Raw genomic sequence first — 25198 nt, 5'->3', positions numbered from 1 at the left:
AGAAACGATAGCAAGTTGCCCTTGGGTGCCTTTGTAAAATGAAATGGTTTACACACGCACAGCGTACTGAAAAAGGTTGAGGAGACCGTTGTAGAATTTCAGGTAACCAAGGCTGGCAAATTTAGTGGCACTTGGTGCTTCGAAAATATATGGATAAAATCAAAAGGAAAGTGGTTTGTTCTAATAATACAGAGCAGTCGTGTGGGAGGGAACAAATACGCAAACAGAAATTGCTGGAGAAACTCAGCAGGTGTGGCAGCATCTGCAGAGAGAAATCAGAGTGAAGGTTTCAGGTCAAGTGACACATACTTAGAACCTGCAGTACGGAAAGGCTTAGGTTTATAAAAATCAGAATTGGATTTAGAGTGAATGGTGATAAGAAATAATAAAGATCAGAACTCTTGGGGCAAAATTGTTGGACAGCATGAAATGTGAAGATATGTAGGGAATGAAAAGGTAATGTTCTCATCATGAGGGATTTTAATCTTTATATAGACAGCATAAATCACGTTGGAAATACGTAGTTTGTGAGTTCAAACAATATATTGAAGACAATTTCAGGGAAACTATTTCGTTGAACCAATCACAGGAGAGGTTATTTTCGATCTTAAGCAAAAGCAAAATATTGTGTACACTGGAAATGCGAAATAAAATCGAAGAGTACAGGAGAAACCCAGCAGGTCTGGCAGCACTTATGGAGAGAGAAACAGAGTTGATGCTTCTTGTCCAATGTGACTCCTCTTCAGAACGTCCAAATCAAAGGAAAGTCATGCTGGACTCGAAACATCAACCCTGCTTTCTCTCTGCAGCTGCTGCCGGACCTGCTGAGTTTCTCCATTGCCTTCCGCTTTAAATTTATATTTTAGACCTTGTTCTGTACTAATGCTAAGTTCTGAATTCCTTAGGGTAAGGAGTTTTCTGGGGAAGAGTGATCATAACTAAGTTTGAGACTGACATGTCTATGTTTGAAACTAGAGCATTGAACTTAAAGCCAGTTGAATAAGTATAAAGGGGAAAATTGACTGAGGAATTTTGATTTGATTTGATTTATTGGTGTCACAGGTACAGTGAGAAGTTTTGTTTTGCAAGCAGTACAAGCAGATCACAGCAAACAAGGACACACAGGTGCTTATACAGAGTGAGGCATACAACATTCTAGATGCCCAAGAGGTGTACAAGACTAAGGTCAACATGAGATTTGAAATTAGAGAGGTCCACTCAGCAGTCTAATAACAGCAGGGAAAAAGCTGTTCTTGAACCAATGGGAATGTATAACCAATGTTCGATGTTTAGTGAGATGTTTCACAATTCTTAACACATGTACATTTCATTGAGAAATGAAGCTTCCACAGGAAATTAAAGAGATTAAGATCCGTATTGGATAAAAAGAAAGGGCTCGTGATGTAGAGTAGCAAGCCTGAGGATTCAGAGAGTCTGAGAAACTAGCACGGGGTGACTTGCAAAAATATAAGGGAACTAGCAAGGAATATCAAAATTAAGCTTCACTAAGTAAGTTAAAACAGAGTGGCTAAAGTTAGAATGGCATCCTTTCAGTCTGAAACAGGAGAAATTATCACTAGGAGAAAAGAAATTATAACGTTTTTAAGCAAATGTTTTGTGTTTGAATTCACAGTCGAAAGTTAAAAACTCAGAATAATGTACAAACCTACAAGTAGGAAAATAAATAGGCCATTCTAACTCTTGAGTCTGGTTCTGTCATTCAATAAGCTCAAGGTACATCTGTCTGTGTTTTGAATATCATATTCCCATCTGTATAATGGAGTTTAATTTAGATAAATGTGAGGAGCTGCATTTTGGAAAGGCAAGTCAGGGCAGGACTTATTCACTTCGTGGTAAGGATCTGGGGAGTGTTGCTGAACAAAGAGACCTTGGAATGCAGGTTCATAGTTCCTTGAAGGTGGAGTCGTAGGTAGATAGGATAGTGAAGAAGGCATTTGGTATGCTTTCCTTTATTAGTCAGAGTATTGAGTATTGGCATTGAGAGGTCATGTTGCGGCTGTACAGAACATTAGTGAGGCAATTTTTTGAATACTGCATTCAATTCTGAACTCCCAACTATCGGATGTTGTGAAACTTGAAATGGTTCAGAAAAAATTTACAAGGATGTTGCCAAGGTTGGAGGGTTTGAGCTACAGGGAGAGGCTGAATAGGCTGGGGCTATTTTTCCTGGAGTGGCAGAAGCTGAGGGGTCACTTTCTAGAGGTTTATGAAATCATGAGGGGCATGGGTTGGGTGAAAAGCCAAGGTCTTTTCCTAGCTGGGGGCAGTCAAAAACTACAGTGCATAGGTGTAAGGTGAGAAAGGAAAGATTTAAAAGGGGCCCAAGGGTAACTTTTTCACACAGTGGGTGCTGCGTGTACAGAATGAGCTGCCAGAGGAAGTGGTGGAGGTTGGGTACAAAAGGCATCTGGATGGGTACATGAATAGAAAGGTCTAGAAGGATATGGGTCAAATCTTCCATTAACCGTATTATTTACTTGATGTCCCTCCATACTTAATATTCTGCGATTCATTGACTCGAAAATCTAACAGTTCTGTGGCTCGGAGTTCAAATAAATTGGTTAAATGTAATTTCCCTTTCACAAAACAATACTGGCTTTTCCTCGTGACTTTGAGCTTGTCTAAATGCCCAGATCCTTAATGATCTCAAAGGAAAGTGGAGAATCATGGCTCCAATGAGTGTGAAGAACTTGAAATAATTAGCAAAGAAAGATACTGCACAAATTAATGGCCCTCAAAGTTGACAACCTGATGGTTGACATCCTAACTTTGTAAAGACGTCAGTGCAAAGAGAATGGATGCACTGGTTGTGGTGTCTAAACATTCCTAGCTTCTGGAATGGTCCCAATGGTTTGGAAGCTCACAATTTGTACTGCTATCTAAGAGAGAGAGAGAGAGAGGGAGAGAGAGAGAGAGAGAGAGACGGTCTACAAGCCATAAGCATAATGTCAGCAATTGGGAAAATGCTGCAGTTCATGATAGTAACATATGAGTCAGGAGTAGGCCATTTGGCCCCTCAAGCCTGCTCTCCAATTGAATAAGATGATAGCTGATCTGATTGGACTCTTCATAACTGTTCTCTTCCTGGTGGACCAAAGACCTGCCCAATTCAGCCTTGAATCTGTGACTGAGTAACCAAGTCTCCACTGTTCTCTGGGGAGGGACATGACAAAGATTCTGAGGGGAGAAGAAATTCCTCATCCTTTCAGTCTTAAACAGGAGCCTCCTTATCCTGGAACTATGTTCCTAATTATGAGATTCCTCCATGCAAGTGATAGCACAGCATTTCCAAAATTCTAATATGGCTCAACAGAATCTACGCGTTTTTAAGGAAGGAAAAACATGTTTGATAAAATCCTCCACGGGATTATTTTTAAGGTGTAACTGTGAGGATGCATAAAGGGCAACTAGTGATGAAATTCAATTTTGAAAAACCATTGAATGCGATGCCATATGAAAGATAAGGACTTGAGTTAAGGTAATATATTAGCATGCAAGGAGATCAACTAAAGGACAGGAAACTGAGACCAGAAATAAGTGGGTCAAATTGTCAGGTTATTACTAATGGAATGCTGCAAGGATCAGTGCTGGGGCCTCAGCGATTTGCAATTTTTATTAATGGCTTAGATCAAGGGGCAGAGTGTAAAGTAATCAAGTGTGCTGATGGCACAAAATATTAATATAGTGGGGTTTGAGTGACCTTTACCAGAAAAACAGAAAGTTAATTTGAAAGTACAACAAGCAATTTGCAAAGCAAATCAGTGTAAAATCAGTGAGGGTGACCGGCTGCGATTGCACAGGGAGGTTTTGCTGAGACTACACCAGGGGTTTTCTGGACAGGCTAGGACTCCTTACTGAAGGCAGGATATGCACTTAGCTTAGAGCAGATACAATGAAGGTTCTCTCAATCGATTCTTGGGATTGAAGAGTTTTTCTGTGAGGAGAAATTAAATCAGGTGGACCTATATTCTACGAAGTGCAGAAGAATAAAAAGTGATCTCATTGAAACATTGAATTGCTTATTCTCCACAACCACCTGATGAAGGAGCAGCGCTCCGAAAGCTAGTGCTTCCAGATAAACCTGTTGGACTATAACCTGGTGTTGTGTGTTTTTTTTAACTTTGTTGACCCCAGTCCAACACTGGCTCCTCCAAGTCATTCAAGCATATATTCCGAGAGGGCTTGACAAGCTACACGTGGGGTCAAGATTAGAGTGGTGCTGGAAAAGCATAGCAGATCAGGCAGCATCCGAGGAGCAGGGAAATCAATGTTTTGGGCAAAACCCCTTCATCAGGAATCCTGATGAAGGGCTTTTGCCTGAAACGTCGATTTTCCTGCTCCTCGGATGCTGCCTGACCTGCTGTGCTTTCCCAGCACCACTCTAATCTTGACTCTAATCTCCAGCATCTGCAGAACTCACTTCCGCCAAGCGACATGTGGAGATTGATTCTTCTCTGGCTGCAAATGTGGAACGAGGGAGAATGGTCTGAAGTTTTGGAAGGAGGCGAGCAGAATTTCTGAATTGCGAAAGTTCTTTAGCTCAGAAAGCTGTTGATGCTCAGTGTTTGAGTACATTTGAGGCTGAGGATTGGCCGGTTTCCAGCCTCTGTGAAGACATGAGATTGTGAGGGGAATGACATTGAGACTGAATGTCAACTACGATGGTATTGAGTGCTGGAGTCAGCTCAAGGAACCATTTGATCCAGCTATCTAACTGCTGATATTCATATGAGCATGCGTCACCCTGGACTATTTAAACAGAGGTATGGAGTACAAAAGCAAGGACATTATGCAAAGCTTCATAAAGCACGGCGTCAGCTTCCACTTAATAATGATGTATTGAATCCCACCTCAGTGGCTGATATGCAGCACATTCCCTGAACAAGATCCACCAATGGACATTCTTCACAAGGGATCAAGGAAAGTCACTTTCTTTTGACAAATCTCACCTGTCAATGGCCATTCAGCCCATCAAGTCTGCACCAACCCTGTGAAGGGCATCACCCCACCCATCCCCCTAACCTGACATTTACCATGGTTAACCCACCTGACCTGCACATCTTTGGACTGCAGGAGGAAACCGGAGCACCCAGAGGAAACCCACACAGATGCGAGGAGAATGTGCAAACTCCACACAGGCAGTCATAGAATCCCCACGGTGTGGAAGCCGGCCGTTTGGCCCATCGCCGACGAAGTGCATCCCACCCTGACCCACATCCCTGCCCTATCACCCTGCATTTCATATGGCTAACCCATTTAGTCTGCACATTCCTGGGCACTACGGGGTAATTTCCCATGGCCCAATCCATCTAAGTCGCTCATCTTTGGACTGTGGGAGGAAACCGGAGCACCAGGAGGAAACCCACGCAGTCACGGGGAGAATGTGCAATCTCCACACAGACAGTCGCCCATGGCGGGAACTGAACCTGGGTTCCTGGCGCTGTGAGATAGCAGTGCTAACCACTGAGCCACCGTGCCATGCCTAACAAAGGAGTACCAAGCATTGGCTGGTAAACAAGCAACTGTGTGGCAGACAAGAATTCTACCGCGAAACCACCAATGCGAGCACCTAAAGCTTGAATCAAACCTGGGCTAATGGCAGTCTGAGGCAGCATGCTAATGCCACCCAGAGAGAGTGGTGCCAAAGTGAGAGTGGTTCTTGCTAAACCGGATAAACTAGTGACTCCACACAGCCAGTATCCGCCTCCCCCCCCACCCCACCACGAGGACTTCACAAACCCCTTCATGGAGAGGCACAGACAATGCTGCACCTTCCCGAGAAGTGCCCCCTCTACAGGTGGAGTGGCAGATGAATCACTCTCAACTCAGCAAATGTAGTGGTTATCACTTGGCTCAGGAGTCTTGCATTTGTTAAAATAAAGTAGGAGAAAGTGAGGACTGCAGGTGCTGGAGATCAGAGTCGAGAGTGTAGTGCTGGAAAAGCACAGCAGGTCCAGGCAGCATCCGAGGAGCAGGAGAATCGACGTTTCGGGCATAAGCCCTTCATCAGGAATCATTCTGCAGTCCTCGCTCTCTCCTAGAAAAGTGAAAGGCAGCAAGAGCTTGCTTTGTGAGACATGAGCGTCACTGGTAAGGTCAGCATTTATCACCCGTCTCTCCCTGCCCTTCGGAATGTGCCTGGACAGACACTGCCCTCCAACAGGCTGCTTTTTCAAAGGGTCAGCACGACAATGACAGGAGCACGCATTTATTAAGCATCTTTAACAACGTAGGCCAGCAAACATAGGGGTGAATGGGTGAATTTTCAGGCTAGAACATGGAGGAGCTTTGAATTGGTCAAGTCAAGAGTTAACAAAGGCATAGCTGAGGATCTCAGTGTCAGGATGAGCTGAGGCAGGGGATAGACAATTGGCCAACTGTTCTCCTGTGCTATGAGAGTCTATAAACCTGCCATGTCAACAGACAATGTCCCCCGCCCCCACAGGCTGGCTTTGAAGGGAGGCTGATGTCACTGTGGAAATGGTGAGCACTTCAAATGACTGCCTACCCATAATACCTGTGGAATTTTTCCCATATAAATTCATGCTTCTTCTCTTTTTGGCTTATGAAAGGTTTCGTAGGGACGCTCTACTTTTGGATAGCGGGGGTGATACCTGTACTCTAAACATAATCTGCATCTCTGCTGTGACATTGGGGGAATGGATTGTTAGCAGAGACTGTGAAAAATGGCCTCCAAGTCTCTTCCCGCCTTGGCAGGTTCTCCCGTTCGAATTTGGCCAAGTGAATTTTGACATGTTGTGTTGTGAATTGAGTGGATGTTATTATTATTAATATGATGGTTTATTTCCCCTTTCCCAGATTCGGGTCCGGAGGAGACGAGATGGCTGCGGCAGAGGTAGAGAGGAGACAGCATGGGATGCGGAAAGGGGGAGCCCGCAGTGTAGACCGCCCAGTGGCCAGCTCCTGCCAGCCTTCGAAGAGCTGGTGTTCTCATGGGGGAGAAGAGTTGCTCTTGGCATGAGCCACTGGGGTCTGCCGTAGGTCCAAGACTGGGTTTGTCAAAACCCCCGAGAGTTTGCCCATTTTCATCCTCCCACAGTGTTGGCAAACACTGAGCCAGTTGGTGAGATGTGACATCATTTTGCCCGTTGGGCATGCAGTGCCAACAGACTGCAGGTGGTACTCCTCTGTTTACCCGATTCAGCGCTTACGACCCGAACTTTAGTCTTGGCCTTCCAAGTACAGCTGAGTTCGGAATCTGAGGGCAGATATAGACAAAACAGAAAAATGCTGGAAGTACTCACAGGTCTATCCATCTCTGTGCAGTGAGAAACAATGTTCAAAGCCTGTAGAATTCTTACAGGGTGGAAAGAGGTCGCTCAGGCAAGAGTGAGGTCTGCAGATGCTGGAAATCAGAGTCTAGATTAGAGTGGTGCTGAAAAAGCACAGCAGGTCAGGCAGCATCCGAGGAGCAGGAAAAATTGATGTTTCGGGCAAAAGCCCTTCATCAGGATGACTTTTCCTGTTCCTCGGATGCTGCCTGACCGGCTGTGCTTTCTCAGCACCACTCTAATCAAAGAGGTCGCTCAGCCCATCGAGTCTCACCAACCCCCTGAAGGGCAACCAACCCTGACTCAGACCCCTATCCTATCTCCATGACCCTGCATTTCCCATGGCTAACCTACACACTAATTGACCAGGGCCAATCCACCTAATCTGTGGAAGGAAACCAGAGCAAACCCACGCAGACTCAGGAAGAACATGTAAATTCCACGTAGACTGAGGCTGGAATCGAACCTAGGTCCCTGGCGCCGTGGGGCAGCAATGCTAACCACTGAGCCGCCCTAAATTGATGACTCTTGGGTCAGATTGGGGATTGCCTCAGGGGTGCAACACCTTTAAAAGAAAGAAGTGAGGAGGATTGTTTTCTCTCTCAGAGAGACTGGATCTGTGGAATTCTTCACAACAGAGGGCTGTCGAGGCTGGGTCATTCGGTATATCCAAGGCTGAGAGAGACAGGTTTTTAATCAATAAGGGAATTATGGGTAAAAAACAGGACACTGGAGTTAAGGATTATCAGAGCATCCATGATCTCATTGATCTCTGCCCTTTTACCTTCTAGCTTCTTATCACCTAAGTTCCAGAACAGCCCTTCCTGTTGAAACAGTGATTTATTGGGCACTTGTGGATTTCTTCCAATTTAATATTTACTACCCATCAGGTAGTCTGCTGTCCATTGGGATTGGTCAGTTGCTTCGCTGACCATCTCCGTTCACTCCACAGGGATGACCATAAGCTTTCAGCCTTGTCCATTTACTTTTCTGTCACACTCCACCGTCCTCACCTCCCTCACACCACCACCCCCTCCCCCACTCCCAACTTTCTATCCTTGACCTCCAACACTGTTCCGGTGAAACTTGTTGGAAATCTGAGAAACATCCAAATCTTAGCACTCGGCATTTTACAGCTTCCAAACTCCGTGAGTCCATCAACATTAGGTCAGACCCCTCACATTTTTTGTTGTGTTGAGGGAGGCGGTGGTAGAAGCAGTTGCTGGTGATCATTTTCACGTTTATATCTCCTCCTGGTGCATCTTGCCAGCTCTCTTTCCCTTATCATCCTTTTGCCATTTAATCTCTCCTCACTGCTTACCCCTCACCAGCCTATCACAGACCTTCCCGTTTGGTCTTTCTGATATATCCCTTCCTCTCTCCCGAGATTAAAACGGTCACATGGGCTGAGCAACTCCCAGTCTACCAATGATGTGCCGGTATCAGACTGGGGTGGGCAAAGAGAGAAGACACCCGCCACCGGGTTATAGTCCAACAGGCTTACATAAAAACACAAGCTTTCGGAGCGCTGCTCCTTCGTCCCCTCTTTTCACAAATGCTGCCAGAATGGCCCAATATTTCCTGAATTTTCTGTTTTATTTAAATCTGCTCCTGTTTTCCTCACACTTGCCAAAGGTTGGGAGCTCACAATGGGAATCTCTCCTATTTCATGGAAAATAATTGGATTGTGTGTGTTTTTGTGAGTGTGCGTCTTGGCTTGTTCTGGTGCAAGCAAGCAGAACTGAATAAATATCGTAATTAAATACTTTCTGTCTAAATTTCTTTCCAGTGTATGTTACTTGAGAGAAAACATCAGGTTGACCAATCAGGAACGTGGTATTGGAAGGGTGTTGCCACCCAATTAACAGGGCCAAAGGGTTGGTTTGCATAAACTAGGAGAAAGTGAGGGCTGAAGATGCTGGAGGTCAGAGTTGAGAGAGTGGTGCTGGAAAGGCGCAGCAGGTCAGGCAGTATCCGAGGAGCAGGAGAATCGACGTTTCGGGCAAAAGCCCTTCATGAGGATGGGCCATTCCCAAAACGTCGATTCTCGTGCTCCTCGGATGCTGCCTGACCTGCTGCGCTTTTCCAGCACCACACTCTCGATTCCTGTTTATATAAACCACCAGTTAGCCTGAACTAGAAGCAGCTCTTATCTAACATAATGTATAGGTGCTTCTTCTATAACACAATGGTTGTGTTCTCGTACAACCCCGTGTTACAGAAAAATCATGCTTTAGAAACAGTGTTTAAAGTGTTGGCAATGTAATCGCATTCCCACCAACACACGTTTTAAAAGTTCACACTGTAGAAACAATGTCCCCAATTCATCAATCGCATTACAGTGAATTCGCATTAAAGGAAACGCATTATAGCATAGCAACCTGTAGTTCATTATATTATGGCTATCATGTAATGAATATTAGTAAGATGGGAACTCTTGTGGTGCGGTGGTAGTGTCCCTACCTCTGAGCCAGGATGCCCAGATTCAAGTTCTACTGACTCCTGTGGCATGGAGGGTTGGTTGGATGCAGAGCAATGCCATCAGTGTGGGTTCAATTCCCGCACTGGCTGAGGTTACCTGCAAAGACCCTCCTTCTCAACCTCTCCCCTCACCTGAGGCACTTTGACCCTCAGGTTAAACCGCCAACCAGCCATCTCTCTCTAATGGGAGAGCAGCCCTCTGGGACTTGGATGACTCATCTCCAAAAGTGTTTCATGTCGGGTTGATTAAAGCTATCTATACAAGTGCAACGATCATTGTGAATAAGATTTTTGGAGATATGTGAGACCCCCAAATGTCCCCCGCCCAACCTGAGCCAGGATGATATTGTCAGACTGCGGGGCGCTTAATTCAGTTTCCAAACTTTTCCAAAGCTTCAATTGCCTCACACAACAGGGGAACCCTTGCTCGTGTTAAAGTTAACTTCACTGGCCGTGTGACCCACCAGAAACACTCTCCCTCCTAGCCTGCAGGGATAACCATGATGATTAACTCTGGTTGTACAGTGATATTAACGATATCTCGAATGCTACATACCCCTCATATCTTATCAGATCTAAAACCTGGATCATCAATTCAGCAAATGTATAACATCAGATTGTTACAAACTTTAAACCTGTGTGGAGTCCATGTTGATGTTTGTGTGTGTGTGTGGGACTGTATACACACAAGGAGGTGTGTAAGGTGCACATTCTTTCTACAAATAAAGGCTACTTTCCAAACTTTGCTTCTGTTTTTATTTTCCCGGAAACGTTATGTGTAAAGTTTATCAAATACAGTCAAATTGTAGGTGTGATTTTGCACAATGCAGACCAACTCACACCATCGAATCACTATGAAATCCTACCTCACTTTAACAGAAAATATACTATTATTCCTCTTGCTTTAAACACCCTCAAGGAACGTCACAGGTAAGACTTTTCATGAACACTGCTGATGATGTGCAGTCAAACCTGCAATTAAATTTGCAATGAAGTCGAACAGAGAGGGTGTAAAAGTAAATGTTTTAGGTGAGAGAAGTGGTGAATTGTTTTCCTGGGTTGTGAAATGCATTTGTTCCAAACAGCAGGTGGACATTGAGGAAGCGTTTAGATGGGTGCAGATGATGGAGGGAGAGAGAGATGAAGGAATATAGGAACTGGCCATCCTGTTTGGATTAGGTACTGTTCATGCAGAGAAGAACCATCAATGCAGAATTCTTAGTGAACATTTGTCTAAACCTAATTAACTCGTGGCACCAGATGCTAATACCGGGCTAACATAAGCAAGGTACCCATTGGCTTCAATACAGCACAAAATGAGCACATTCCTATTACCAGGCAATGTCTCCAGACTTGAGTTGTATTCAGAGAAAATGGTCTCCGCCTCTACCCCTGCATTCTTGCTACCTGAAGGCAGGCACTCAACGTTTGGCTGCAGGGCCAGACGTTACTTTCACTGCCACAAGCAGGCGCGATAGCATCAGGTTGGCAGGACATGGTCATCATGCCAACCTCTGAAACCACACAGCATGAGTGGAGCGGTAGAAATCAGCGGCTCATTTTGAGATGGCCAACTGGTGACTGGGTTTGCTAACAACCCAAACATCCAATCGCCTGCAGTTCTTTTTATTTCAATGCCCCACTACATTTGATTGGGCGTCAGAGTGGGGGAGTGTTGTGGCACGAGGGGAGTTGAAAATGCCTACCACCTGGACCATGGCAGCAGTCCAAATGGTTGTTTAATCTCATTTGGAAGCGCCAGCGTTGGACTGGGGAGGACAAGGTCAGAAATCCTGATTCCACCTGACCAAGGAGCAGCGCTCCGAGAGCTTGTGATTTCAAATAAACCTGTTGAACTGTAACCTGATGTTATGTGACTCCTGACCTTGTTTAATCTCACTTGTTTACATTTTCTGCTGTGAAAAATTAAAGACTCGGAGAGCCACGGACCCTTAAACCTGTAACTGTGACCAACACCCTCTATGTGGCATGACCTCTCTGTTTTTGGCCTCCTGGCCTACAATCCTTGGCTGGACATTGAGCCCTACCCCCCAGCCCTGGTCCCTTTTATGGGCCTCCTGGCTGCTGGATGGCTACTAATTGGCCTTCTAATGTTTGGCGGGCTAGGACAGAGTGAATGGACCAATTAGATTTCTATCCAACACCCTCCCCTCTCTGAGAAAGGTCAAATCTCACCTGCTGTATCTACTAATGTACTGTCTTTATACTGGCCAGATATCTTTGCTTTTGTTCTTCAAACTGAAATAAAGAATGCCACAGGAATTAGCCTAAAGATGATTAAGACAATAAAGTTCTGCCTGGAGCATCAACTTCATTGAATGGCAGAGTGGACTCCAGGGGCTGAATGGTCTGTTTCTGCTCTGACATCGTCAGGTCACAGTTCAGTGAGAGTCTGGTGAGATCCCAGAATTGGACTTTGGCCGTGCTGCCCGTTGGACTGGGCACCATTCCGTGTCAAGGTTCCTGCGTGAAGAATTGATGAGATACTGGAGGCTTCTCGAAGTCTGGTCCCAGGAAGAACCAGGAGAGAAGAGGAACAATAAGCAGATAGCGTCGAAATGAATCATGACAGTCGATAAACCTGTCTCTCAGTGACACTCCTCATGCTCATGGGCAATAGTTCCTTGTAAGTTTTGCAAATGGTAAACATTCAACCTTCGGGGTTTCTGACTACTTCCAAGCTCAAAGTGTGACTTTTATTTATATCGCACTTTTACCAAGTTGTGCAGTTCCTAAGCACTTTCTAATCAATGAAGTATTTTCTGAGTTTTCATGATTGCTGTGTCATGAACAAAATGTTGCAACCAATTTGCTCACAGCCAGCTCTCACAAACTGCAAAGCAATAAATGGGCAAATATATATTTTTAACCATGTTACTTAAACGTTTAGTATTGATGTGGAGGTGCCGGTGTTGGACTGGAGTGGACAAAGTTAAAAATCACACAACACCAGGTTATTGTACTCAGATTTTCTGTGTCCTATGATCCTGCCCCACTAGCTACCCGATGAAAGAGCAGTGTTCCGAATAAACCTGTTGAACTATAACCTGGCGTTGTGGGATTTAATATTGACAAGGATGTTGGGTGGAACTCTGCACTGTTCTGTTAAATAGCACGTCAGTGTTTTTCTGAGAGACTGGGAATGGAGTGTCAATTTAACATCTCATCTGAAAGACACTGCACCCTCAGTCCTTCACTGTTGAGCGTATGCTCAGGACTATGGGACATAGATTGTGGAATTTTTCCCCAATTCTTATCAAATTTTCTATCAAGATTTGAAATAACAGCAAGGAACTGTTGTAAGTGCAATCAAAGCTCCACATACTCAAAATTACACACTAGTTATTAATGGATTTAATGTCCTTAAAACCTTGAAGCTAGTTTCAGATGAGATTCTCTATTGCTGTGCTTCCTAAATTCCTGCCCTCTATAACCCAGTTTGAACATTTTTGGGATTCTTCAGCAAGACTGGGGAGAGTTGAGGTGGGGGTTGGTGGGGAGGCTTTAAGTGGTGGGAGGGGAAGGATGTTCAGAGCAAGAGCAAGGGGAATTCCATGATGACCATTGCTGTTTCAGAGTTCGCTGGTGATCCACCCGGGGGGGGGGGGGGGGGAGAGAAGGGTGTGTGTGTGTGTGTGTGTGTGTGTGTGTGTGTGTGTGTGTGTGTGTACTCTTACATGTGTGTGCGTGCACACTCTCACATAAGTGTGTGTGTGCGTGCACACTCTGACATAAGTGTGTGTGTGTGTGTGCGTGCACACTCTCACATAAGAGTGCGTGTGTGTGTGCGTGCACGCATGTATATGTGTGTGTCTTTGTGCGTGCGCACAGGCGAGTGTGTACCTGTGTGTGTGTGTACACTCAGACAAGTGTACATATGTGTTTGTGCGAGTGTGTGTGCGTGCACGCATGTATATGTGTGTGTCTTTGTGCGTGTGCATGTATGTGTGTGTGTGTGTACGCGCGCAGGTGAGTGTGTACGTGTGTGTGTGTGTGTGTATATATGTTTATTTATAACCTGGTGAGATGTTATTAGAGGAGCATCATATAAACTCCCTGTTTCCCAAAGTGTACTTCAGTGCAGCCGATGGTGATGAGATTAGCTCTGTTCTGCAGACAAGCCGGAGACGGTGCCTCATTCAGAGGTTTGTGTGCTTTCTTGCAGCTGTCAAGTTTGGTCGGATGTCCAAGAAGCAGAGAGACAGCCTGTATGCTGAGGTCCAGAAACATCGTCTGCAGCAGCAACAGCGAGACCACCAGCAGCAACCTGGGGAAGCAGAACCCCTGACTCCAACGTACAATGGGCTGACAGAACTGAACAATGACCTCAGCAACCTTTACATGGATGGGCACACTCCAGAAGTGGGCAAAGCTGACTCAGGAATGAACAACTTCTATCTGGACATTCAGCCATCCCCAGACCAGTCCGGTCTAGACATCAATGGTATTAAACAGGAGCCCATATGTGAATACGCAGCGGTCCCTGACTTTTTTCCATACTGCTCCTTCACAAACGGTGAAAGCTCTCCCACTGTCTCAATGACAGAACTAGGTAAGCTACAGCCCTGAAGCAAAGGGAGGCATAATGACAAAGCATCTCTTTCTCGTTCATGGGGACGTGGCAGTATTTATGACCCATATCTAAATGCTCCTCAAGGAAAGGTGTTCAAAAGAGAACTGCACTTACAGGAGCCATGATGGCCTAGTGGTATGATCGCTGGCCTGTTAGTCCAGAGACACAGATAATATCCTCAGGATCCAGGTTCAAATCCTGCCGTAACAGATGGTGCACTTTGAATTCATTACAAATCTGGAATTAAGAGCGACCATGAAACCATTGTCGTAAAAACCCATCTGGTTCACTCATGTCCTTCAGGGAAGGAAGCTGCAATCCTTACCTGGTCTGACCTACATGTGACTCCAGACCCACAGTGATGTGGTTGACTCTTGAACTGCCCTCTAGGGCAGTGGGCACTAAATGCTGGCTTAGAAATTGATGCCCTTATCCTGTGAATGAATGAAAAAGATAAAAAGGAGTGTGAGAACAGCAAGTTCATGAACTCATTGGATGCTCAAATGGCTGGTCTCAGATACATTGACATTGGTGGAAGTTTCTGACTGGGAAGAAGGAGTCTTTGAGAATCTGACACTCGTCAGAACCTTTCTGCTATTTCTCCCCTGGCCATGGATAATGGCTCTGTGTCTAAACACTGCTGCACCCCACCCAGGGGTCTGTATCTGGAAGATCTGATCAACAGAACACGTCCCAAAATTTATATTGTCCTTTCAGAAAGGTTTCACCTTGATTCAGGATAGAATTTATATCCTTTGGGACTTTGAACCTAAGATCATTTGTGTGATTGCAAAGTCTACCCCCGGACAGGCCAAATATTAATCAAGTTCAGTCAGTAATAGGGCAAGCAAATAAAATGTTGCCCTTTATTTCAAAGTGATGGAGTGAAGAAAAACGTCTTGCTAGCTTGTCTAGCGGGCGGCACGGTGGCTCAGTGGTTAGCACTGCTGCCTCACAGTGCCAGGTACCTGGGTTCGATCCCAACCTTGGGTGACAGTCTGTGTGGAGTTTGCACATTCTCCCTGTGTCTTCGTGGCTTTCCTTCGGGTGCTCCAGTTTCCCCTCTCAATCCAAAGAGGTGCAGGTTAGGTTAATTGACCATGCTAAATTGCCCATAGTGTTCAGGGCTCTTCAGGTTAGGCGCATTAGAGTGTGTTGCTGGAAAAGCACAGCAGGACAGGGAGGAGCAGGAGAGCCGAGATTTTGGACAAAAACCCTTCATTCCTGATGAAGGGCTATTGCCCGAAACGTCTACTCTCCTGCTCCTCGGATGCTACCTGACCAGCTGTGCTTTTCCAGCACCACACTCTCGACCCTAAACTCCATGATCTGCAGTCCTCACTTTCGCCTAGGTTAGTCAGGTGCATTAGTCAGGGGTTAAATGTTGGGGAATGGGTTACTCTGCGGAGAGTCGGTGTGGACTTGTTGGGCCGAAGGGCCTGTTTCCACACTGTAGGGAATCTAATTCTAATTCTAAATTATTCAAGCCATCAGTTTAACCACACCAAGAATATAGCAAAGAGTTTTGATCCCATTGTATGTGGAAAGATATTAGCATTGGTGACAGTCGAAAGAAGTTTCATCCCAACTATGGAAGGATTTTCTTATGAGGAGATGTTGCGTAGATTGGCTCCTCTCCTGGCACAGTGGTAGTGTCCCTATCCCTGGACTGGGAGGCCTGCGTTCAAGTCCTACCTGCTCAAGAGGTGTGTAATAACATCTCTTGATTAGCAAAATAGGTTAGTTTTTTTTATAGAAAAGTGTTTAGATTGGGAATGTACTCACTGGAGTTTAGAAAAATGAGAGGAATCCTTATTTAATTGTATCAGATTCTTAGGGGGCTTGACAGGGCAGATAGAGAGCAATTGTTTTCCCTTGCAGGACAGGGCATTACCTCAGAATAAGGGGTTATCCATCAAAGACAGAGTTGAGGAAGAATTTCTGCTCTTTGAAGGTAGTGATTATGTGGAATTCTTTACCACAGAGGGCTGTCAAGCCTGGCTCTTTAGGTATGTTCAAGGCTGAGAGAGACAGATTTTTAATCATTGAGGGGATCGGGGTTATGGAGAAAAGGCAGGAGAGTGGAGTTAAGGATTATCAGATCAGCACTGATTTCATTGAATAGCAGAGCACTCTCAATGGGCTGAATGGCCTACTTCCGCTCCTCCATCTGATGGTCTGAGGGTCTCGATGAATCATTGTTTCATGTGGTCCAGCAAATTATGCAATGTCAGGTGCTCCTGTACTCTGCTGAACCATCTTCTGAGCGCCCCGCCTCCTCCACCCTCTCCTCTAACGAGTGAGAGTGGGCTTCCAATTCACTGATTTTGGAAACCATCCATTCTTCTGCCTCTGCCAACATACCCTCACTTTACTCCAATTTCCCTTCATTCTCCCTCCATGGGACATTTAGCCTCTTTGACTTTATTTCCATTGAACTCCTGACAACTCAATTTCTCAACTCTGCCCTTGTTACAATCTTCTCCCATTGTGTTTCTGACAGATTGAACATCCTCCTCTATTTCAGGGTCCTCCTTTGATCGCCTCTCTTGCCTTCTTCTGTCTGCCTGTTAAACTACCCCACATCGTGCAATCCTAGTGACCTGTCCTCGCCAACATAACTTCCTGTTAAATGACTCTCTCTCTCTCTCTCTCTCATGCTAGCCTCTGTCACATCACCCTCAGTTTCACCATCCATAGTTAGACTGGAACGGATTTCTTTAAAATGGTGAGTGAGACCCAGTGCAGAAATCACATCCCCATTTCTGACAGATCTCTGCCTCTCCTAATGTTATAAAGCTGCACCTGGTCACCCCTCAGCCTCTGATATTCCAACAAAACAACCCACGTTTGTTCTGCCTCTCCATGTAGCTAATACACTCTTAACACAGCTTACCACAGGCAACATGCCTGGTAAACCCTTTTTGCACCCTCTCCAAATCCTCCACATCCCTCCTATCGTGTGGCAATGGGAACCATACACAGTACTCCAAACCAAAGTCTCAAACAGTTATAACATGACATGCAAACCTCTGTACTCAACGCTGCGACCAACGAAAGCAAGCATGCCATTTGCTTTCTTTCCCAGTTGTGATGCCATTTTCAGGGAGCTATGGACTTGCATCAGGATCCCTCTGAGTATCAATGTTCCACGGTCTCCTAACGTTCTTCTTGCTTTTGACCTCCCAAAGTGCGCCATCTCACGCCTGTCTGCCTTAAACTCAATTTGCCACCTCTCCGTCCAAATTTCCAACTAATCTTTATCCTGCGACATCATTTCATAGCCTCACTGTCCACAGCCTTACCAATTTTCTTGTCTGCAATAAATATTGTTGCCAGTTCCTTTGGTTTCCCTTGCGCGAGACTCTGTAACTGGGGGCATAAAATCCCAGCAAGGGCTCACTCATTCAAGAAGGAGATGAGGAGGAATGTATTCACTCGGAGATAGTGAATCTGTGGAGTTGCATAAGACCAGAGGACATAGGAGCAGAAATTAGGCCATTCAGCCCATCGAGTCTCCACTGCTATTCAATCGTGGCTGCTAAGCATTTTCAACCCCATTCTCCCACTTTCCCCTGTAATGTTTCATCCACTTTACAGTCAAGAACGTATCGATCTGTTTTGAAAATACTCAACGGCCTGGCCTCCGCAGGTCCCTTGAAGTTAGTGCTGAGTTCAAACAAGTCCAATTCTGGATGATGCGGAGGTCTTCCCCCTTGGGGTGGGAGTCACAAATCAATAGGTGTAAACATATTTAACAGAGTTTCTAAGTTCTGTGTAACTCTCATGATCTGAAACACCTTAAACCGCCTGCTTTTTTTAAAAAAAAATAACCTATTTTAGCCTGTTCAGAAACATTATCACACAGCTCTGGACCAAGTGGGATTTTAACTTAATCCAGAGGCAGGGACACTACCACAGCACCACGAGAAGTTGTTGCATGTAGTTTCAGTAGTTAATTGTTGACCTTTGCCTGAAGGCTATGAATATTTGGCTAAGTTTGCTACAGGTCTCTCAGCAGAGAATTCTGAGTTAACGTTGTGATGACAATCTGCAGAGAGGCTACTAACAATTAGAAGTAAGAGCAAATGTTTCTTTTTAAGGTGATATAAAGCTTTGATGCATTCATGAGTAGGAGTTTTCAAGTCTTTCAAGTGAGTTGTATGTTTTTTTTTAAGTTTATTTATTTTTCATCTCCACATGGCTCCTGAAGTTTGCCCGTGGTGGAAATTTGATGAATTTGCATTGAGTTGGCAAGGGGTATATGAGAGGCAAAAGTGAGGACTGCAGATGCTGGAGATCAGAGTCAAGATTAGAGTGGTGCTGGAAAAACACAGGAGGTCAGGCAACATCCGAGGAGCAGGAAAATCGATGGTTCAGGCAAAAGCCCTTCATCAGGAATGAAGGCCTGAAAAGAATTACAGGCCCTTTGTCCCTCGATGTTGCGCTAACCTGTGGAACCAATCTGAAGCCCATCTAACCTATACTATTCCATATTCATCCAAATGTTTATCCAATGACCATTTCAATGCCCTTAAAGTTGGCGAGTCTACTACTGTTGCGCCCCGACTACTCTCTGAGTAAAGAAACTACCTCTGACATCTGTCCTATATCTATCTCCCTTTGGCTTATGCTCGAAATATCGATTCTCCTGCTCCCCGGATGCCGCCTACCCACTGTGCCCATCCAGCACCACACTCTCGACACTGATCTCCAGCATCTGCAGCCCTCACTTTCTTCTATGTCTATCACCCTTCAATTTAAAGCTATGTCTCCTTGTGTTAGCTATCACTATCTGAGGAAGAAGGCTCCCACTGTCCACCTTATCTAACCCTCTGCATATCATGTATGTCTCAATTAAGTCACCTCTCAACTTATCTAATGAAACAGCCTCAAGTCCCTCAGTCTTTCCACATAAGACTTTCCCTCTGTACCAGACAACATCCTAGTAAATCTCCTTGCACCCTTTCCAAATCTTCCACATCCCTCCTATAATGTGGTGACCAGAGGTGTACACAATACTCCAAGTGCAGCCGCACCAGAGCTTGTACAGCTGCAAAATGACCTCCCGAATCTCAGTCCATCTACCAATAAAAGCTAACACACTGTATGCCTTCTTAGCAAAAGGCAAAAGTCTCAATTAGAGTGGTGCTGGAAAAGCACAGCAGGTCAGGCAGCATCCAAGGAGCAGGAAAATCGACGTTTCGGGCATGAGCCCTTCATCAGGAATGAAGGCAGGGAGCCTCCAGGGTGGAGAGATAAATGGTGGGGTGGGGTGGGGGGGGCGCTGAGAAGAAGGTAGCAAAGAGTACAGTGGGTGGATGGGGGTGGGGATGAAGGTGGTAGGTCAGAGAGGAGGGTGGAGTGGGAAGGGAGATTGGCCGGTAGGACAGGTCATGGGGATGGTGCTGAGCTGGAAGGTTGGAACTGAGGTAAGGTGGGAGGGGGGGAAATGAGGAAACTGGTGAAGTCCACATTGATGCCCTGGGGTTGAAGTGTTCCGAGGCGGAAGATGAGCTGTTCTTCCTCCAGGCATCGGGTGGTGAGGGAGCAGTGGTGGAGGAGGCCCAGGACATGCATGTCCGCGGCAGAGTGGAAGGGGGAGTTGAAATATTGGGTCACAGGGCGGTGGGGTTGGTTGTGCGGGTGTCCCGGTGATGTTCCCTAAAGCACTCTGCTAGGAGGCGTCCTGTCTCCCCAATGTTGAGGAGACCGCATTGGGAGTAACGGATACAATAAATGATATTGGTGGATGTGCAAGGGATGTATGAGAGACAATAAGAGCGTGACTGGTATTGAATTAAAAATGGATTTGCTCATCACTGGCTGGGATGTTTCCCATCCCTAGCTGCGCCTTGAGAAGGCAGAGGTGTGTGCTGCTTTCCGTCAAAGGTATCAGAAGCCATGAGAGATTGTTGAGGGCTGAAGGGTCTAAAGTCTTTGAAATCAGTTTGTAAAAGTCCCAGAGAACCCAGACGAAGCTGCGAAACAGCTCACCGCTCATCAGTTCCTGTATCCTCCTGGCATCTGCTGCCTGAGCCCAAGATCATCTCGCATCTGCACTCTTTTCTGGTACAAAGATCTTGCTTCACAGAGCCATAGTTTATCAAGTTGAGTCTGATGCTCGAGGAATCAAGCCTTGGTGATCAAAATCTGTCCCACTATTCCTGTCGCATTACCCCTGTCATATTTCTCAATTTCACTGGGCCAGCTATGCTGGCTGTGGTACACAGCAATCCCGCTCTACTGAAAATGTAATATTTTTGGATTTTTCGGTTGAATAGTTACTTGAAACAAGAGACAATACCAGGCTCCAGGGAGATTGTGATGTTAGGATTAGTTTTTGGTTCACACAGGAAGCTAAAGATTGTAGAACCAGCGCAGGAATAGTGGGCTGAATGGCATTTGGTGGCACAGTGGTTAGCACTGCTGCCTCACTGTGCCAGGGACCTGGGTTCGATTCCAGCCGCGGGCATCTGTGTGGAATTTGCATATTCTCCCTGCGTCTGTGTGGGTATCCTCCAAAGATGTGCAGCCGAGGTGGATTGGCCTTGCTAAAGTGTCCAGGGATGTGCAAACCTAGGTGGATCAGGGAAGTGCAGGGTTACTGGGTGGGATGCTGTTTGGAGGGTCAATGGGTTGAATGGCCCGCTTCCACTCTGCAATTGACTGTTCTCAGTGTATATAATACCAGCTCTACTATGATACAGTGGCCACAGCAGCAGCCATGCTAGGTGTGTGGGTGCCTCATTAACAGTTGGAATTTAGGATACATTAAATTGTTAAAGGTTGTCAACTGATGACGTTTGCTTCGCCTTTTCATACACAGCACTGCTGCTCCCAGCGAAATACCTTCTGCAAGCCATTCTACCTCCTTGCAAAATTCTGACAATGATGTGCTTAGAATTGTTGGCCCTAACCCTAATTCTCTGACCATTTGTTGCTTTTATGAGTGCTCCATAAATTGCTGCATATTTTGCCCTGCAGAGCACCTCGCACAGAACATCTCCAAGTCCCACATTGAGACCTGCCAGTACCTGCGGGAAGAGCTGCAACAGATAACATGGCAAGACTACGTGCAGGAAGAAGTGGAGATTTACCAGAATAAGGTAAGGGGGAAGCACGAGTGCCAGGTCAAAACGGTGAGTACCACGGGTGACACCCGTGACTTTCCTCCGCCAAGCGCCCACGTTCACGTGATAATCTTTCTCGTGCAGCCCCGGGAGGTGATGTGGCAGCTTTGCGCTATCAAAATAACTGAGGCGATTCAGTATGTGGTGGAGTTTGCGAAACGGATCGATGGATTCATGGAACTGTGTCAAAACGATCAGATTGTACTTCTGAAAGCAGGTACTCATCCTTGTCAAAGATAGGCCCTTTACGGGTTTTTACAGGCTTTGTTTTCTCTCGAACTGAGAAGATTAAGAGCGCTTCAAGTGGTTAAAAGACCATTTAGATAAGTATGTGAATAGGAAAGGGTTGGAGGGATATGGGCCAGGAGCAGGCAGGTGGGACTCGTTTAGTTTGGGATTATGTTCGGCATGGACTGGTCGGACCAAAGGGTCTGTTTCCCTGCTCTGTAATAGAAAGGTTGGATTAACATGCAACAATGGGTAAAATTTAATGCCCTCTAAACTGAGGCAGGGTGAGATGTGGGGTGGACAGTTAATTACATGGGAGGATGGTAGGTGGGGACCCCCATCATCTACCCACCTCCGCCTTGATAAAATCACTCCTCCTGTCCCACCGCGACGTAGGTATTTAATGCCGACAGATTGACCTCAACTCAAACTCCGATGTTTCTCTCTGTCCGGGAAGCCCATAATATTAGCCCTATCCTGTTCGCTGACAGGCTTCTAAGTGGGCCCTCATTCCAAGGGCCTGATGAAGGGGCCTAACATTGGGACCTCAGCTGCCCAATTACCCTCCTCTCTCTTCTACGATCCCCCCCCCCCCCCCCCCCCCCCCCAGGACCCCAGGCCATCTTCAGTTACCTGTGGTATGGGTTTCCCGTTGATCCTGGTGCGTGCGCTCCCCACAGTCGACCCTGCCTGCAATGGGCGGCTATCGGTCTCCAGTCCTCTAGCAGCTCCCGTAGACGGGCCTGCACTCCTGAAGCAGTCGACATCAGTGGATCGTCCCCAGATGTGGTGACACATGACTTTCACTGGCTATCCAGCCAGTAGGCAAGACTTGCATTAAACACTGAGTGTTGTTTTACTCATTAGAAACAGAGACAATAAATAGAGATAATCACAATTAACTCACTTTGGGAACTCAATAATACTCCTTTAGACTCAAAAGGTTATGGAGCACAGAGAGGTCCTTTGGTCCATTGATTTGAAATCTACACTGGTCCCACTTCCCAACACTTGGCCCATAGCCTTGCATGTAAGAATGTTTTAAGTGCCCATTCAAGTATTTTCTAAAGCTTATAAGGTTTTCAGCCTCTACTGCCCTCACTTCCTTCTGGGAGAGAAATGTTTTTTTTTCCTCAAATCCCCTCTGCTCTTCATCTTATGTTATGCTGCCTCATTACTGGCCCTTCAGCCAAGGGCAGCAGCTGCCCTTTAATCACCCTGTCCGTGCCCATCGTTCTCTCAACAGCTCAGTCTGTTCGCCCCACAATCTTCTCTGCTCTGAAGGAAGCAACTCGAGCTTATCCGGCCTCTCTCCCTCGCTAAACTGCTCCATCCCAGGTAGCATCCTGGTGAATCCTCTCCACACCCCTGTCCAGTGCAATCCCGTCCTTCCTATAGCGCAGTGATCAGGACGACACACAGCGCTCCAGTTTCAGTTGAAAACTGGTGGAAGTGACTAAGATGAACGTCATTTATTGGGAAACTAGGTCAGTACATGACCATGAAAACGATGCATAGTTAGAATGATAGGGTTGGGCTTAATATGATAGTCAAGATTAGAGTGGTGCTGGAAAAGCACAGCAGGTCAGGCGGCATCCAAGGAGCAGGAAAATCGACGTTTCAGGCAAACACCCTTCATCAGGAATTCCACTCTAATCTTGACCCTAACGTCTAGCATCTGCAGTACCCACCTCCACTTATTATGATAGTGTTCAGAATAAGCTGATAGGGTTAGGTTTAGAATCATAGAATCCCTACAACGTAGAAGCAGGCCGTTCAAGTCCACAGTGACCCTCCAGAGAGCATCCGGCCCAGAACCAACCCAGTCCCTGTAACCCTGCATTTCCCATGGCTAACCCACCTAGCCTGCACATCCCTGGACACTATGGGGCAATTTATCCTGGCCAACCCACCCTAACCGGCACATCTCACGGAATCCCTACAGTTACTGGGCTGTAATTGGATGCACAAGCAACTAAAAAAAAAGAAAAATCAAATAGAATCAGTGGCTGGGTTTCTGTTTTTCCTAAAAGGAAACAAAAATAGAATCCCTACAGTGTGGAAACAGGCTCTTCGGCCCAACAATCCACACCAACCCTCTGAAGAGTAACTTATCCAGACCCATTTCCCTACCCTATTATTCTACATTTACCCCTGACTAACTAACGCACCTAACCTACACATCCCTGCACACTATGGGCAATTTAGATTAATTAATGACAGTATGGAAACAGGCCCTTCTGCCCAACACCGACCCTCCGAAGAGTAACCCATCCAGACCGATTCCCCTACATTTATCCCTGACTACTGTATCTAACACTACGGGTAATGTAGCCTAGCCAATCCACCTCACCTGCACATCTTTAGACTGTGGGAGGAAACTGGAGCACCCAGAGGAAACCCACACAGACACGGGGAGAATGTGCAAACTCCACACGGACAGTTGCCCGAGGTTGGAATTGAACCCAGGTCCCTGGCGCTGTGAGGCAGCAGTGCTAACTGCTCAGCCACGTTGCCATGCAACACTGCGTCAGCTTAGGCTATCAGTAGTTAAGGATTAGGTTGTTTGGGTTAGTTCAGTTGGCTGGACATTTGATTTGCAATGCAGAATAATGCCAACAGCATGGGTTCAATTCCTGCACGGGCTGAAGTTAGCATGAAGGACTGTCTTTCTCAAACCACCCCACCCTGCCTGAGGCATGGTGACCCTCAAAGTTAAATCACCGCCAGCCATCTCTCTCTCTCTCTCCCTTCAATGAGAGAGCAGCCCTATGATTGGTTATGAGTACAGTGACTTTACCTCAGACTGAGACATGAGGGTTTAGGTGAAGTTGATCAGTTTAGACAAAGATGTGAATAAAGAGATCCATCTGATCTATAACCTAAGTGGCCTATTGTTTTTCGTTTGGAATACTGTGTGCAATTCTGGTCTCCCTCCTATCGGAAGGATGTTGTGAAACTTGAAAGGGTTCAGAAAAGATTTACAAGGATGTTGCCAGGGTTGGAGGATTTGAGCCACAGGGAGAGGCTGAACAGGCTGGGGTTGTTTTCCCTGGAGCTTCAGAGGGTGAGGGGTGACTTTATAAGGGTTTATGAAATCATGGGGGGCATGGATAAGGTGAATAGGCAATGTCTTTTTCTCAGAGTAGGGGAGTCCAAAACTAGAGGACATAGGTTTACGGTGAAAGGAGGAAGATATAAAAGGGACCTAAGGGGCAACTTTTTCACACAGAGGGTGGTGTGTGTGTGTAATGAGCTGCCAGAGGAAGTGGTGGAGGCTGGTACAATTACAATATTTAAAAGGCATCTGGATGATTTTATGAATAGGAAGGGTTTGGAGGGATATGGACCAAATGCTGGCAGATGGGACTAGACTTTGGATGTAGGTTTGCTCGCTGAGCTGTAAGGTTCTTTTTCAGACATTTCATCACCATACTAGGTAATATCAT

At 46.0% G+C, this 25198-nt stretch overlaps 1 protein-coding gene across 3 annotated transcripts in view; it reads left to right on the top strand.

The window, feature by feature from the left end:
• roraa (RAR-related orphan receptor A, paralog a) overlaps positions 1-25198 on the top strand; it is a 685365-nt gene that overhangs the window by 644742 nt on the left and 15425 nt on the right. For all 3 annotated transcript variants that reach the window (XM_043680589.1, XM_043680587.1, XM_043680590.1), the window contains 3 exons: positions 13981-14367; positions 21376-21497; positions 21606-21738. In XM_043680589.1, the coding sequence (XP_043536524.1) occupies positions 13981-14367; positions 21376-21497; positions 21606-21738 (642 nt within the window). The remainder of the gene's footprint in view (positions 1-13980; positions 14368-21375; positions 21498-21605; positions 21739-25198) is intronic.

The sequence above is a fragment of the Chiloscyllium plagiosum genome, chromosome 40, assembly GCF_004010195.1.
Source record: "Chiloscyllium plagiosum isolate BGI_BamShark_2017 chromosome 40, ASM401019v2, whole genome shotgun sequence".
In the NCBI taxonomy this organism is placed as follows: domain Eukaryota; kingdom Metazoa; phylum Chordata; class Chondrichthyes; order Orectolobiformes; family Hemiscylliidae; genus Chiloscyllium; species Chiloscyllium plagiosum.
The sequence above is the reverse complement of the archived record's forward strand: the minus strand, read 5'-3'. Positions and strand labels throughout refer to the sequence as shown.